The sequence below is a fragment of the Myiozetetes cayanensis genome, unplaced genomic scaffold, assembly GCF_022539395.1.
Source record: "Myiozetetes cayanensis isolate MyiCay16 unplaced genomic scaffold, myiCay2020 scf5-8, whole genome shotgun sequence".
Lineage (NCBI taxonomy): Eukaryota > Metazoa > Chordata > Aves > Passeriformes > Tyrannidae > Myiozetetes > Myiozetetes cayanensis.
In genome coordinates this window covers 16,197,837-16,214,943 of record NW_026087742.1, presented here as the reverse complement: position 1 = coordinate 16,214,943, position 17,107 = coordinate 16,197,837, and the positions used below count along the sequence as shown (strand labels likewise).

General features: G+C 38.4%; 1 protein-coding gene across 7 annotated transcripts in view; it reads left to right on the top strand.

Moving 5' to 3' along the window:
* Positions 1 to 17,107, top strand: part of PHLDB2 (pleckstrin homology like domain family B member 2) — an 82,566-nt gene that overhangs the window by 51,885 nt on the left and 13,574 nt on the right. For 3 of the 7 annotated variants that reach the window (XM_050334105.1, XM_050334110.1, XM_050334104.1), the window contains 8 exons: positions 1,232 to 1,360; positions 4,951 to 5,106; positions 5,586 to 5,696; positions 6,461 to 6,550; positions 9,759 to 9,902; positions 10,727 to 10,900; positions 11,579 to 11,719; positions 12,235 to 12,334. In XM_050334105.1, the coding sequence (XP_050190062.1) occupies positions 1,232 to 1,360; positions 4,951 to 5,106; positions 5,586 to 5,696; positions 6,461 to 6,550; positions 9,759 to 9,902; positions 10,727 to 10,900; positions 11,579 to 11,719; positions 12,235 to 12,334 (1,045 nt within the window). The remainder of the gene's footprint in view (positions 1 to 1,231; positions 1,361 to 4,950; positions 5,107 to 5,585; positions 5,697 to 6,460; positions 6,551 to 9,758; positions 9,903 to 10,726; positions 10,901 to 11,578; positions 11,720 to 12,234; positions 12,335 to 17,107) is intronic. The other 4 variants (XM_050334106.1, XM_050334107.1, XM_050334108.1 and 1 more) reach the window with 4 other exon arrangements.

Genomic DNA, 17,107 nt, shown 5'->3' with positions numbered 1-17,107 from the left:
ATTTTAAACATCAGTTGGGACTGGAAAGAGGAGATATGAGTAGATGCTGTGACAGAAGTCAACTGTTCTTGGAGTAACCCAGAGATGCTGAAATTTTGGGGCTGATACTGTCGATTTTTGAGTGTTAAAGGACAGTTAGAGACCATCAGAGAGGAGATGCGTTACTACAGAACAAGTAGGAAAAGAGAACTACACCAGTGTTATTCTACAAGGTATCAGAGAGCCAGGCTTCAGGGACTTAGTGGATTATTTATGCCTGGCATATCAGGCATATTGTTGTTTCCAGTTACTAATTGCTTATTTGAAGGAAATGCATCTGTTGTGTTGACCAGTGTGGATGCAAGTGAAAGGTGCTAAAAGAATTCTCTGTGCTCTGATTTATTGTTTCCCAAACTTTGTTCCCCAGATAAATAATAGTCTGCAGGGCAGCTTTAAGTGATCTGCAGCAAGTCTTCAGAGCAGTGTTGCACAGTAAATCATGTAGTATTTGGTTACAAAGATTAAAAGGCCAAAGGCTTTGGAGGGTGAGAAGCAGTGTGCTGAGTGCTGCTGCTTGAGCAGAATGAGAGGAAAGCTGAACTAGTTGGTGGAGACCTGGGAGGTGAAGCTGTCACCTTTGATCCCCATGAACAGGTTACAGTTCCTGTCTCCTGAAGCAAATTTGCTGGATCACTTAGTGTTTCTGCTGCAACAGGACTTCCTGGCCTTGAGTTATTTCTTTATAAAACTCTGTCTCATTCTGTTTCTTCACTGCTTGCTAAATGTACTTGTCTGTACAGAGCCACACAGGCATGTAATTCATTCTCCTGGGAAGATCCACTTCTCCCTCACTGCCAAACTACAGTCATATTCCAGCCATTTTGCTTTCTAAAAGCTACTCTTTCTCTCTCGGCTTCACCAGTGACCTCACTAATACGGCTACCATTTCCTTATTTTATTTAATTTTTTCACTAGGTGAGACAGGTGTTTGGGCAGTGGGCTTTAAAAGCATCATCCAGGCATGGGTACAAAACACAGTGACAACAGAGAGAATTAATCACCCCACTAAAATGATTTATGTTTTGGTTTTGATCATTTTGCATCCCACTGTTGCATTTCAACTAACAAGCGGTTTCTGTCTTTGACCAACGTGCTTCAACTGTTCATTAAGGTTTTGCCACGCACTGTCATAATCACTAACAACTGCTTGGGTTTGAAGGTAATTGTGTTTATTTTCTGGTTCATGCTTCAGGAAAAATTAAAACTTGATGCTGAGAGGGAAAAACTAGAGAGGCTTCAGGAGCTTTACTCGGAGCAGAAGACGCAGCTTGATAATTGCCCTGAGTCCATGAGGGAACAGTTACAGCAGCAGCTGAAGAGGGTTAGTAGCAAGTTTCAAGATTGCACTTTTTTATTTTGTTGATTTTTAATTTTTTCTTTATTTTTTTTTTAGTTAAGTATAACATATTCTCTTTCAAGTATCCAGTGTCTGAACATATTTGCAACTTAGAATATTTAATAGTCACAAGGGTGGGGTTTTTTTGTGGAATGGTTGTAATAGATGATGTGCATGATGGCAGACAAGTAGAGTGCAAATGGGTGGATTAGAAATCATTTTGTGTTGAATGATTTTAAAGTTTTGGGCTACTTTCCTGTAGTTAGCCCCTTAGGCCTGCTGAGTGGTGTGGAAGCTGTTGTGATGTTTAGATGAATGGTGGAGCATCATTCTTCACCTGTGTGAGCAAAGACAGGAACTGACCAGCAAATGTCTGTCTCAGTGAAGCCATGGGTAACTTCTTTTTTTCAGTATACAACTTAGCTGTTAGTCTGAACTGTATTTGAAAAATTAATTTTGAAGATTTTGCAACTAAGTAAAATAGCCGTTTTGTCCTACGTTTTCATTTTCAACAGTTACACATTGATATAAATAAACTTTTCATACTGTCTAATTGCAACATGATTTTAGTTTGTATTATTTGTAATCAAAAAAAAAGCTGCAATACTGTCTATGAAGGTACCATTAGTTTCTATGGAAAAATCATATTATTCATTAACGTGAAGGGGATTATACAGCACATGTAGTTAGCTTTAGTGGGAGACAATACAATTTTCAAAGCATCAGTATGGCAAGCTCAAGAGGCCATGTGAAAGTCAGATCTTTTTTTCTGTCTTGATTGTATCAGGAATAAGGGCTGTAATAGCACTGATGAAAAAAAAGGCTTTTCAACTTTATAGGAAATACTCTTTACACGTTGTTTTATTTGCAGAATTCGTTGTTGGGGTTTTTTGGGAGTTTTTTTGTTGTTGTTGTGTTTTTTGGGGGTTTTTTTGGTTTGTTTTTGGTTTTGTGTGGTTTTTTTTTCTTTCTATTTTTTTTGGTTTCAGAGAACAAAAAGTGAAAAAGTCCAACTTTGGAAATAACAATGTTAAATTCTCAGTACAGAAGGAGTTTTCTGCTTTTGAGACACTTAAAGATTTTTTCGTGTTACCTTTAAAAAAAAAAAGACAGTGTTATGTAATGTCTCATAAATATTAAAAGGAAAGCAAGCCTTTCCTCTGCAGTCACATACTTGAAGATACTAATTCATGAGAAGCTGCAGTCTTGTTGCTATGGGAGGGTAGTAAATCCTTTTGGTTTTGTTTGTTTCTTCCGAGTTGTTTTAATAACAATTTTGGATTTAAAAGTGGGACAAAACTTGAAATGCGGTGGTGTAGTTAGGTGTCCAGTTTAGTCCTACTGCGTATTATTCCAGGCTAGTTGTAGTGGAAGTCAGCAGTGATTGCTGTGATCAATGCAGTAGAAGTTATCACTGAATTAGGACACAGTAGCTCTCAAATGGATATCAAGTGTGAGAGCAGTCGTTGTACCCAAAATAGAGAAAATAGAGAAATGCATATATACTCTCCCTGTTGGACAGGAAGTGTATTTTAAATGCTCTCGATTGTCTTTGGCTATTGGTTGCCTTCCCTGAAGTCTGTTCTTTTGCCTCAGTAGCAATTAATGTGGTATGCAATAGACTGAATTTATTGGCTTTCATGCCCCAAGCAAAGCCCTTCTGTTTGTTTTAGACGCTGAAGGTGTCTGGCCAGTTTGAACAAAGCATTTCTGTATTGTAGGTAGCTGCTTTCCTGTAATTTTTAGCCCACACCTTTTCTTTTGGTCATTGTCCCCTGCAAGTGAAGGGCACATCTTTGGAGAGTAATGGGAAGATGCTGGTATTTCATATAGTAACTTGGATTCTTCAGTTTATGCATCCTGTGTCTTTCCATGGTACACTGGAAGCTCGTTTTGGATGACTTTTATAGGGACCTATCTGTTTATCTCAGTCACTGACCTTTGCCCGAGGTTGAAATTAGAAAAGTAGCATTCCTCTAAAATGATAAATTGCTTCCAGGATGTAAGTTTTCTTGTGTAACAAGTTAGGCACAACATGCTTATTTTAGAGAGCCTTAGCACTTAACTAATACTGTGATTATTAAAAAAACCCACTTTTTCTTCAGAACTCTGGAACTTGTAAGCAGGAATTCATGTTATGAATGCACAGATGTTTCAGGAGAAAGATTAGCATTCAGTTCTTGTGCTGAAAAGGCACCATGAGTTTTATCTCATCATCCCTAAGCGGTGTGTTCTTATTTCATAGAATCACAGAATTAACCAGGTTGGAAAAGACCTCTGAGATCATCAAGTCCAACCCTTGATCCAACACTGCCATGATTACTAGACCATGGCACTGAGTGTCACATCCAGTTTCACCTTAAATACCACCAAGGATGGTGAATTCACTACTTCCCTGGGCAGCCCATTCCAATGTCTGATCACTCTCTCTGTAAAAAATTTCTTCCTAATATCCAACCTACACCTCCCCTGGCAGAGCTTAAACCCGTGCCCTCTTGTCCTAGGGCTGGTTACCTGGGAGAAGAGACCTACCCCCACCTGGCTACAACCTCCTCTCAGGTAGTTGCAGAGAGTGATGAGGTCACCCCTGAGCCTCCTCTTCTCCAGACTAAACAGCCCCAGCTCCCTTAGCCTCTTCTCATAGGACTTGTGCTCGAGTCCCTTCACCAGCCTCATTGCTCTTCTCTAGACTCTTTTCTTAGGTCTTTTTTGCTGCAATCAACTTCCTTTTTTTTTTTTTTTCTCCTGACAAAACCTGGTGTTGTTTCAGGGAAATACATAAAAGTTGGTTGATACCTTTTCTGGAGTAATACACCTACTGGTTGGGGTGTGTGACCAGAGTCCTTCATTGCATAGAGAGCAATTTTCAGCTCCAGTTTGGTGTCCATGACCAGACTCTGGCTGAGCAACTTACGTGGTTGAACATCACTGCTGAGGTGCTGGCAGTGTGCTGAAGGCACACGACTCCACATATCTTTTGTCTTACCTAACTGTGTCTGTTAATAAAATCAGTGCTGGTACTTGGGATAGACATGAAGAAATTCTAACTGCAGTCCAGACTCCTTTTTTTTTTTAGTGTGATTTCCCATAATTAGTTAATTCTGTGTGAAGTTCTCTGGTGTTACTGGCATGATCCTTTCTGTCCTTTTGGGTTGATAAGCACATGCTCTCCCAGTTTGGCATGTGACAACCTCACTGGATGAGTTCAGGTTTTGTTGGTGTCCCAGTTAGGCTACAGTAGAGAGGTCTGCCCAACCAGTTCGAGAGGCTTCAGCTTGCTCTGAACACGGCAAAACAACTCCCTCACTCTGAAGGTGCTTCTTAGCAAGAAGCACAGTAGGAGTGATGGAGAAAGCAACATCAAAATAATAATTAGCCCTATTTTCTCTCTTATTATGACAGTAGGTCACTAAAAGCATTGAGCTCCTTGGTGGAACCTGTTGTATGAGATAGGTAAATATCATTCTAGGTTGATTTTTGTGTTTGTTTATAAAGACCTCTGGTGTCAGTGAAAGCACAATTACTTTTTTTATATATATTACCTTTTGTTTGTTTGTTTGTTTTTCCCCCTTAAGGATGCTGATCTTCTGGACATAGAAAGCAAACACTTTGAAGATCTGGAATTTCAGCAGCTTGAACATGAAAGCAGGTTAGATGAAGAGAAAGAAAATCTGACCCAACAGCTCCTACATGAAGTAGCTGAATATCAGCGCAGCATTGTCAGTAGAAAGGTAAAAGCACTAACAGTCTTTGTTCTTTGTTGTTGAGTATAAAGGTAATGAAATGGCTCTACAACCTGCCCATCTGCGAGAAATAATGCAAAGTGTTCCTCTTTGGAAAAGTTTTTGAAGCAGAGCAAAGACAATAATGCAGTGACATCCCACACAGATCAAATCATTCACTTTTCCAAAAGGAAATAAATCAACAACATTTCCTGCCCTGTTTGTATATTTGCATATAAAAATCAAACCCTTTAATTTGCTACAAAAAAACACCAAAGCATATTTTTTTCTTCTTTAAGAAAGGAGATTTGTACACTCTGGACAAAACTACAGTTATTTTAGGCTTGTTATTGATGTTGATGTTAAATGATTTGTTAAACTAATAATAGAAAACCAACAGTGAACTCTCATGAATAGGATCCTTGATGCAGGTTGTTTTGTACTTTGAAAATGAAACATAAACTGTGAGTACTTTCTTTTTATATTAGGAAAAGATTTCTGCTCTCAAAAAACAAGCCAATCATATTGTCCAACAAGCACAAAGAGAACAAGATCATTTTGTAAAAGAGAAAAACAACTTAATAATGATGCTGCAAAGGGTAAGTATTTATTGTCTTTCAAACATTTTTAGCAGGCAATAAAACAGCATTTCATAGAATAAAAGAATGTAGAGCACAAGAAAAACATCAGTTCTGCAGAAGCTAACAAGTTGGTATAACGTGACAGACAAGGTTTGCGTTCATTCACCTTTAAAAAAAAAAGAAATCTTTTGCAATTAATCAGCAGACTTCTTAAGAGAAAATGCTAATGGCATTTGGTAATTAAAAGGGTTTTAGAGGTGCTTCCTTTTCAGAGGGCTCAACCTGAGGACCCAACTTGGCATGGATGCTGAAGCTAGAAGCTTGTGCTCCCTATGTGGCTGTTGGAACTGTGCACAAGGAGCTCAGATTTTTGGGCTTCTAATAGCCCAGACTAGGCCACAAGATGAGCTCCTTAACATCAGCTAACAGCTGCTTAATAAGAAACTGGCGTGAACTCTTCGTGTCCATTTTATTTTTTGCTTTTAATTGTGAGAAAAATCACAGTTAGTTCACTGAGCAGAATCATAATTTCCAAAATGTTGAAGGAACACTTATTTGGTTTGGCTGGGCTGTGGTTATTAAATAAAATCCTGCACTAACTTTTTGTTCTGCATCTCCATTTTTTGTTCAGTTCTGCTGTAAATGGATGAAGCTAAAACTCTGCTGTGCAGTTTCAGCCTTCCATCCCAGTGTGTTTCTTCATACAGTTAAGAAAATGACTAGCATTTATTTTTTACTTACAAAACTGTTGGCTTTTAACATGAAATGTCTGGTTTTAACAGGAAAAAGAAAATCTCTGTAATCTGGAAAAGAAATATTCCACACTTTCCGGAGGAAAGGGATTTCCTATCAGTCCCAATAGTCTAAAAGAGGTAAAGAGTTTCACTGCCTTTGACTTTACTATAAGGAACTTTTAATAATACTTCACACAAAAGCACTGTAGTATTTAGTGAAGTCCTAGTCATCACATCTTTCCAAAGTAATTTCATACAATTTCAGTTTTTTTAAGTTATTGATGGAAGTCCAGATGCATGAGTGAGCAAAAATAGCTTCTCTTGACAGTCTTCCAGATATGACTGGTATCCTCAATCTCTTGCTTTGGAAAACTGATTGGTTTTATGTGTGGGGAGTGTGTGTGTGTATGTCTAATTTTCTCAAAATAGGCAATCAAACCTCATTGAAATGAAGAAGAATGAGTCCAGGAATAACTCTGTTCAAGTACAAATACAGTTCAGTCTTATTTTTGCACTGTAGATTTATCATTGCATCCCCTCCCTTATTCTAAGGCTCTGCATTAAAGTATGACAAGTGTACATTCTGTTCTTTTCAAAAAGGGCTAGATTGAAGGCTTCAAGCTATTGTTGTTGTAAGATACCTATTGAGCTATTCATTTATATCTTCTTAATAGCTAGAGTAAGTGGAAAATTTAGCATTTAAAATACACCAACGGGTATTTATGGCTGCTTCATTAACTTCTGCTAAAGAGGACTGACCGGACTTGCTGGATCTGCTCGTATCAAAGCCCTGAACAAGGTCTGCCACATCTAATGATGTAGGTGTCACTGTGGGAAGTTGGGCTCTTGAAGTCTAAACCAACCATGTGTCCTTTCAGCACCTGGGAATTGGGATCTTGCTTATGTGGTCTCCAGGTTCCTGGTGTGCAGTTTCACGTGCCAGTGGGGTTGAGCACTCCTCCCTGCTGCAAGCCATGTTGCAGATGCTTAGACTTTCAGTGCCCTAGGGTGTGTTCTGACCTGGACATCTGAACTCCCACCAGGACATCTGCCAAGTCTAAGCTTCATTTTTTTTTTTTCTTTTAGAGATGGATCTGTTCATTTTCTCACTAGAGTGGATGCTATCTCTGAGGTTTTTTTCTTCATATCCACATAATGGCTTGTTTAATCACATATTTCAAAATGCAACTACATTGAAAAAGTGAGCCTACACTCTTTAATGAAATGGATTATTCAGTGGTGTCATTTATTTCACTGCAGTGAAGTCAGTTAGATTTACTCCAAGGCACATAAGAGAAGGAACAGTATGAGTTATGTTTCATCCTCAGTGTTCCCATAGGTTCTGTGTTATGAAAGAAATGCCTTTCTTTGCCAGATGTTGTGTTTATCTCAGTCCAGTTTAACTTTTCTCTGACTGTTCTGGCACCTTTAAAAATCAGGCACTAAGTGGCACACAGGCTTAAACAGACTGCTGGCACGCAGCAGTTAATCTCACCATGCAGTTGCTCACTCATCAGTCGAGCCTGTGGTCCAACTTTTTTTCCCAGGCCCTCTTCACCAAAGCACATATTTGTAACTCTCCTCCATCCATTGTGAAGTTTACTCCTTCCTGCAAAGCAAGAAAGTAACATGCCCTCACATACGAAGGCAGGAGGCTTATCCTAGTACTTAAATAAGCACGGAAGATCAGTGCTGTTTAAAAGTTCAGCATTGACAAAATTACTTGGATGACTAATCTGACCTGAAACCATTTATTTAATCTAATGTAATAGGGGCCTGAGCTAACGAACAGCACAGTCATTTGTTCTTTACTTTGTTTTTTATCCCCATGATGAGTCCTCACTGGCGTTGTGAGTCAGAAGTGAATGTTTTTCATACAATGGTGACAGTGCTTTTATCTTTAAAAATGAACACATTATTGTATCCATAGACTTGCTGAGTTTTGGTGACTGATAAACTGCTACTACGAGATGATTAAGCAAGTTTTATGTTAAGTCATACTGGACTCTATTTTACTGTAGTCACATGTTTTGAGAGATAAACTTTAGTATCTTACCCAGTTTCCTCATTTAGTAGATTGTGAAATAATATCAGTTAAGATTTACCTCCTGTTTGGTACGGTACTGTGTTCACTGTATGATACCTTATCTTCCAGAGTTGTCTTATCTGCTTGAGATAATTGATAACATACATTGAAAATTATGCCAGTAGATAGAAATGCTGGTGTTTTTCTCAGCTTGCCTTCTACGATCATTGCTAAATCCAGGCATTTTCAAAAAGAAGAAATACTATAGTAGTCTGTGGCTTCTCTTACTGAATTGCTGAAGTAAACATACTGGTATGTTGCTGTGTTGGCACAGTAATAGAAACATAGTCCCTTCAACACATTCTCAATGTGAAAGCAGCTTACAATCTTGATTTAAAAACTAAGCATATTTCTATCTCATCTTTATGACATTGCTTCAGCAGTGGTTTATCCTTCCTTTTGTGTAACCTTGTTGGATAAGAAATTAGGACATCTGACTTTATTCAGCCTGGAATCCTATACTCCAGTGCATTAGAATCCATATTTTATTTTCTAAATAACATTTGTTCAGTTAACACCAAAACACATCCATTAATTGTATTTTACCAAAATCTGCCTGTATAAATCTTCTCTGCAAGCAGCAATGCACTCTGATGTCCCTGCCATCCTCAGTCCATCACTTCCTGTATGACTGTTCAATTAAATAAATAAAAAAAAGGAAGCGAATTGTAATGACTACAAGGCTGACACTAACAGGGTCTTAACTGAGTCTTCTGGTAAGATATAAAAGTCAGAAGCATCTTCCAGACGATGCTACTGAAAGATGATGTGTTAGCATAATTTAAGGGATGGCTTGTCCTTGTGTAAGTTCCTCCCAGTTTCATTAATCATTTGATTTACTCAAATTAGCTTCGTAGGTAAGCAAGAAACAAATCAGGCCATTTTATTTAAACATGGACAAAAAAAAGTAGGATATAAAAATAAGATATGTTCTTCCTTTTCCCCCAATTTGCTTTCCTGAGAAAGAGCTACATAATTTCTAAAGGGTATTCACGTTTTAGTAAAATCTTTTGGACACTTAAAGTACATTTGGGTTTTATTTACACAAATATTTTTGAAAATAAATTAAGAGCAATATTCAGAATCCAAGCATTTAACACTTTAAAAGCTTGATGCTAATTGTATTTGTGATTGTAATTTAATTGATAACAAATATTTGGCTGTATCACTCTAAACTAACTTTCATTGTACTGAATACATTAATACTCTTGCACGCCTTTTGGCTTTTGCTCCTTTTAACTTCTGAATTCCTCCTTTTAGGGCTATATCAGTGTAAGTGAAATTAGTGAGCTGTATGGCAATTCCACGAATATATCCCCTTCCACTCAGACCCCCACAGATGCTGAAGCAGTTGCCACTGAGCCTTCCACGGCTGTGCTGACGAGCCAGCCACAAAATAAAGAGGTTTGTTTGAGAGACGTTTCCCTTTGTTTGCATTGTTCTTTCATGAGTGCCTTTTTATTTTCTGTATTTTTCATTTTTTGGTAATTCAACATGTAACAAATTGACCCGAAGGCAAACTGCCGTGTGACAGTTACCAAGTCAGGTAACAAGTTTAATAGTAAAGCTGAAGGGCTGTTCCAGTTGTAAAGTGTCTTTGATGAGGTAGATGGGACTGAAGGCCAAAAAAACCTGAATCCTTATGGCCCAAGCAGCACTAAATGGCAGTCTTTGCCTGTCAAACACAGTAATGTAATGCATCTTTGAGAAACCTTTTTTGGACAAGCTTAATGATGACTGGATCAGTGATGCTCAGGTGTTCACTTGGTATGTTTTGTAGCTTCTTCTTGTTTTGTTTTGGTTTTTTCCCTGTGAGGTGGTAGAAGCATATCTCGAATATTTGTGGGAGATGGGTAGCTTCTACCTATCTTAGTTATTCCATGGAGTCTGTCCAGTCTGTCTTCTAGCTTACTTTCTTTTCCTCAGTCTCTGTGATGTTTTTGCCTTTGTAATCACTGTAGCAAATTTTTAATCAATTCCTTTTAAAGGAATGAAATAACCTTATAATTGTAAAGCCACCTACCTTTATGTTGCAATAAGGCAGCAGCTGGTTTAGAATTTGGCATTTCTGTGCTGCTTCTCGTAGCTCAGTATGTCTTGAGAGTTGCAATACAACACATGTCCTTCCCTGCTAAACACAGTGCTAGAACTGCAGCTTGTATGTGCCGTATCTTCTGAGAAATTCCAAAAAGAAAACTCTGTGTGTAATTTCTCTTTTTCCTATAAAGCTAAGATCACCTCTCTGTTCTGGATTTGTGTTTCCTCACTCTCTTTCTCCTCGCTCTATTGCTCAACTTCCATCAGTCCATTGGCCTGAGGTCATGGCTACTCATGTAGATCCTATTCCTTTATCTGATACACCTCCACCTCTGCCAGCTAAGAAACACCGCAGGCAACAACAGGTAACAGATTCAAAGCTGGTAACTTGGGATTCTTTTGTTTTGTTTGCTTTTCTTATGGTGACCATCAAGTTGATTTACATGTGAGGTTTTTAGAGTCATATGATAGATCACAAGCTGATCATGCTTGCATAGTGTTGCACTTAAAGCACTCATTTAAAAATCAACACAGTGTATTATAAAATATTACTGAACAAAATTTCTCCTTATATGAACAATGCAGAGGCCAATACTAATACTTAAGAGCCACTGTTACTGTCAGAGGACTCGCAACAAAAAAGTTCTTGTGCCTATATTTGAAATCCTAAATTAATTTTTCATATACATTTGGACAATGCCTTTCAAAAACTGTATTGGTTTTAAGCCACCGGTTCATTAGAATCACTTGTAAATAAAACTTTGTAATTGAGTTCCGCTTGTATACTAGACTTGAATTTTTAAAACAAAAGGTACAGGGACTTGGACACAAAATGTGCAAATGAATTAAATGCACTCTTTTACTCAGTATGCTTTTAATGTGATATTTGTTAAACTCCTGGAAAGTACTATGAAGCAGGATGTACTCTGTATTTTAGATTTTTGTTCTTTCCAGACTAATGCCTTCAGTATTTTCCCTGTAGAGCATAACTGAGCAAGCCCGTCAATTCATTGTGTCAAAACTGTAACAAATTGCGTTTGAAGCATTTCAGAAACCTGGAAGAGCGCAAGAAGCAGCACAGGGAATGCACGTACATGAGCGATACTTTACCTCGCAAGAAAACCACTCCGTCCGTGTCACCGCACTTCAATAGCGCCACGCTTGGACGGAACACCGCATCCAAAGTACGTGGCTGCTGCCCATAGCCTTCCAGCATCCCTGTAAATCCTGTATCATGTCACAGGTTAGGTGGGGTTACACTGTAAGCATTAGGTAATCCCCCAAATTCGCATCTGAAACGGACTTGGAAAGAACTTCAGGGTTATTAACATACGGGAATATGCACAAAGCCTTCCGTACTTCCAGACCTTATTCCGACCTCTGGAAATGCCTTGCTGTAGTACATTAATCACAAATGCATGATTTCTATCTCAAGGATTGTATTTTCAGGCTAGTTTAAATTGATTCTAGGGACACAACATGTTGTTTTCTTTTCTACCTAAGGCCTCTAAGTGGTAAAGTTAAGGGTGTGTCTAAAGTGAAAATACCCTTCATTTGTGCCATAGTAAATGAACAAACAGCTGGAAGGTGGAGATACTACTTTGAAAATATGTTGATACCCACGACAAAGCAAGTTGCTGATACAAAACAAAAATCTTGTAATGTATTTTTAAGCATGTGTTTACAATATTTCCTGCAGGGACATTTACCATTAGGACAAAGCAACAGCTGTGGCAGCGTGCTTCCTCACTGCCTGGCAACCATGACCAAAGAGTCAGAGTCAAGAAGGATGCACAAAGGTAAGACCTTTTTATTTGATTAATTTCTGTTTAAAGTCAGCGTTCAGTTTTTCAGGAAATAAGCCTGAAACTGGTGTTGTTATAGTCAACAGATCTGTAAAATAAATTTACTTCTTGGTGAAAAAAAGCAATTTCTAAATGTAATTATTTTTTTTTATTATAGACAAAATAAGATATTTATATTATGACACAGGTGCACAGGTAGTTTTGAAGTACATGGTAACCAAATATAATCCAGTAAAGAAGAAAAGTATATTGAAAAATAACGCATTGTGTTAATAGGGTAATTTCTGTGAATGATTTTGAGGCAATGTATTACATGTTGCTTCCTTTTCTTTTTTTCCCTTTTTTTCTTTTTAATGTTGTCATCTTGAAAATTGTTTTTCATGGGCATATATTTTTGCCTGCATAAATTCCTCAGACAGGGAATTGAGAAGCTGTGATTGTGGTACTATAAGTGGTCTTAACTATTTGAGCTACAAAATAGGAAGGGAGAGATATGTTCCATTGTGGATAGATGGCTGAGTTTTGTAATAGGGACACAGCAATTCTGGATCTAAAAGCAAGTTGCATCTCTGAAACATGATCTTATAGGGTATGGGATTCTGTGTCTGTTGTTTGTCAACTTGAGTCAACACACTTAAGTTTCTGCTTTAATGAGATGGATTATTCATAAGTGTCCCATCTTCAAATGGAGTTGTTCCTTGGTGCCATCTGTCCATTTATTTTCTTTCCAGCTGCATTGCTGTTATTGGTGTTAGTGCAAGGGGTCCTTATGTAGAATTACACTGACTAAGGCTGAGCTGAGATAGGATCCATCCCGTTGTTACAGGACTTGTCAGAGCTAGCAGCTCTTAAAGGTCAAAGCAGATGACTGATGTTAGTCACAAGCACCACGATGACTCGATACAGGGATGGAGCAAACATTCTGAGAAAGGATCATGACTTAATGCATCCCCCTTATAGAGCTGATACAGTTGTGTTTTGTTGGGCTTGAACTTTAGTTGTGCAGGAGGCCTTCTACAAACCTGCTGTGTTGTAGCTAACTTACCTTGAGGTATTTCAGATGCAATACAAAAAGAGATTCGTGCTCAGCTTGGAAAGCTTCTTCAAAGTAATCTGTGTGTGGGGGTGGAATATCTTGCAAGTACATTCAGACTCATCGTTGGGATGTTTTTTCAGTTTGAAAATGAATAAGGAAATTCTTCTGTAAAATGGTTGCAAAAGCCCATTAGTGTGTGACCTAAAACATAATCACAAAATGTTACCAAACCTAACACAGGCAAGGACTTTTAAAACTAAATCAGTTTTAATATTTAATTTTTTGTCACCATGCAACCTAAGACAATCTAAGAGTAGCATCAGGTTTCTTGTCACGAGAGTGAGAAAGAGAGAAACCTCATGAATCAAAATTGAATATGATCTGACACAGAAGAGAAGCAGGGGGGAATGAGAGGGATGTATTCATTAAGGCACTTGGCACAGCGCTTTTCATATGCCATTGAGGAATCATGTGCTATACTGCTTCTCATACTAGGTGACTGTTATTTTTTGAAAGATCCAACAGTTTGAATGGAAGTAGTAAATTATGAAGAGAGCCTTAAGGGATTAATTTGTTACTGGGAAAGAGGGTAGTTCGAGGTGTCCCCTTCTGAAACATCAGCTTTGCCAAAGGGAAATAATGCTGCTGACAGGTGCTTTATTTGAAGTGTCACAGGATTTGCAAAGTAAGAGAGTTGTAACAGGAAGGATATAGGAACACAAGGACTATTTGTGTCCTCTCTTAGTAGTTAGTGAAGGATTTATTTCATTTATGTTCAACACAGAGCTGAACTTATTGCTGTTGGAGGAACTTGAAGACTGTAACTGCTCTTGCACTGAAGTGCTGTGGTTGTAGGTTGGGGAAAGCTCCTTTGATGGGGTACCACACCACAGAAGTGTTTGCAGGGCTCTTTCTGCCCTGCACAACAGAACTCGGCAAGGACAGAGATGTCCAAGTCAGGGTGGTTGGAGTCAGATTTCTATCCAGTATTTCTCTCCAGCTATACAGAAGGGCCAGACAAACAGTCTTCAGGCACCTTTCATTCAGCATTATGGGCACAGCCTTAATATCATGGTTTGAGCAGGGAAGGTACTGAGTTTCCCCTAGTACTTCATACCCGTGCTTAGCACACAGAGGGAAAGTAAACTTTCTTCAAGGTCACAAGTCAAGAAAGTGCATTTCTGTGGAACAGTGAGGTTTGGGTAATGTTCTGAACATGATGTGCTATTTCAGCACACCACACAGTAGAACTGAAATGGAATACCATTTCAGACTATGTGAATATTTTTAAGGAATAAGATTTGCTAACAAATCAGTGGAACTCTACAAATGTATAGAGACTGATTATACTGATAAATACGAGCTCACTTCTCTTCCTGCTTCAGAAATTAGTTGTTCACCTAAAAAAGATGATGAATAGATAAAGTGTTCTCTACCTGTCATGTACTGAACTAGTGCTTGCTTTCCTTGGGTCCCTTTTCCCACTTGACAGGTTTTTCACTCCATCAGTTTTCTGTGTCGAAGGTGATCTATTGCAAACGACACGGGAATCTCGGCTTCCTGATACCTTGAGCATAGAGCTCATCCAATGCCTTGGATCTGGGGGTACTTGGCTCAGTGGAGAGCTAGGGTCTCATGTGTTAAATTCCACTTCATCCCCTCAGTCTAGAGCCCTGGATATCATGCAGCGCCCTGCAAACTGCTATCCAAAGAGGGTGGTGTGCTCCTGAAGTGGCATCAGTAGCTTCCTGTGTTCCTTAGGGCTTGATAGCAGTGAGCAAACTTCTAGACCAGATGTTTTGGGGGGTTTGTATAGATCTGAAAACAAGTATAGTCAATGCTGGCAGGAGGAAGTAGCAGCTCAGACAGTTTTAAGATATTTTCTGAGTGTTATCCCTAAACTAGTTATGGTTTAAAATAAGTCTTCTCTAATATGCTTTCTCCAGTTTTTCTTATTTCAGTCCAAGAAGGTAAATGTAAAACTCTGAGATGGAAAAATGAAAATTAAAAGTGAAAGTGTTCTTCAGGAAATGAAGAACAGCCCCATTTCAATCTCATTTTCTTCATGCAGGAACAAGTAATCTCTATGAATAAATTTTAGACTGAATGCAGTAGGAAATAATGTCATAGATTTTTTTAGCACCAAATAGACTTTATTCCAAATTACCAAAACTGTGTTTAGTCAGTCATGTGAGTTCAAGAATTGTTATTGAAAGAACAGGTCACTGTCAGTAATCAGAGCCTGAGTTAAGAGCAACTTATAAAATGTTTCAGAGAATGCATATTGGTTATAAATCTTTAGTGGAAAAGCTGTTTCTTCGCGCCTTTCATGAGGTACTTTTGAAGCACTGTATTTATAAATTCAGCTCCTGTGTTACATGCCTTTGTATCCAAACCATTTGCCAAAAAAAAGAATGAAGAAGCTGCTATTTGGTACAGTCGAGAGACCTCACAGATTAAGGCTTGGCCACAGGGAGCTCCTGTGGAGCGCGGGGCACCAGAAGCCTGCACAAGGACAGGCAGGAGTGAGGGGGGAGAGTTTGCCAGTTCAGTCCAATTGACTGCAAAAGGGAAAAGGGAATGGCTAACTGGGAATTAAGGTGTAAGACCAGACATAGCACCAGGAACGAGGCTGTTGGGACAGGGAAGTGAGGTACCAGCAAGATGATTATTTATGTTCTTTCTAAACTCCACAGAAAAAAACAGTGTACTGCAGGCAGGGGATATTTGTATAAAGAAAGTATAAGCTTTTCAAAGCAGTTTACCTTTTTTTGTTGTTGTCGTTGTTTGTCTGTTTTTCACTCTTTTTCTTACCAAACTCAGGAAAAGCCAGAAAAGGTATGAAACAACCCTTTACCTGGCTTTATCTGCCGTGTCGTGTTTTTGCAAAAGTACCAATTGCATCAGCACTGTCAAGTAGTTCCCAAAATATTGCAAAACTTTTAAATAATTGTTAAGTAATGATAGCACTTCAAAAATTCTTTTCTTTGTGCTGTCAAATACCCTGTCACAACAAAACTTCTGATTTATGCTAATATCTGCAGAGCTATGGCTTTGCATAGGCTTAATTTTTTGCTTCTTTGCTCATAGCCACACAAGTAGAGCAGAAAATTTAGAAATCTTTGCAGCTCTATGGGTGTTAAATGACAAGGTAGACAGACTTGGGCTTCCTGCTTTGGCATGTTTCCACACAACAAATGTATCTTGACATGTTAATGTCAATCTTTAAAAAGAAAAAAAAGAAAAGGGGTAAAGAAGGAAGAATAGGAAGAAAAGAAAATGTCATGGGATCTTTTTCATGAAAAAGAAACTGGTGTGTTTTTTACATACTTGACAGTGCCACTTTCAATAATAGCTTTCACCTTTAGTTCTACCCCCACAAGAATTTTGTGGTGCTATACCTGGTTTTTGTGATTCTGCAATAACTCTTTTGGAATATTTTTCTTTAATGATATGGCTTTATGGATGTTTGCAGTATTTTGCTCAACAGTATGTCTCTTAACATAGTTAAGTTTACTGTTTTACTACGGAGCAATGGATCTCTGTAGTAAAGCCAATGCAGCAAGAAACATTTTAGCTTTTGTACCAAGTTAAGCTTCACTGGTACAAATCTTGTCTTGTGGGAAGATTTTAGTTAAGTGCTGGATCTTCCAAGGAGTCCAATATTTTCAAGTGCATGTTGTGTGAATAGGCACCTGAGCAGGTAATAATTCCTGAAACAACAGATTGTG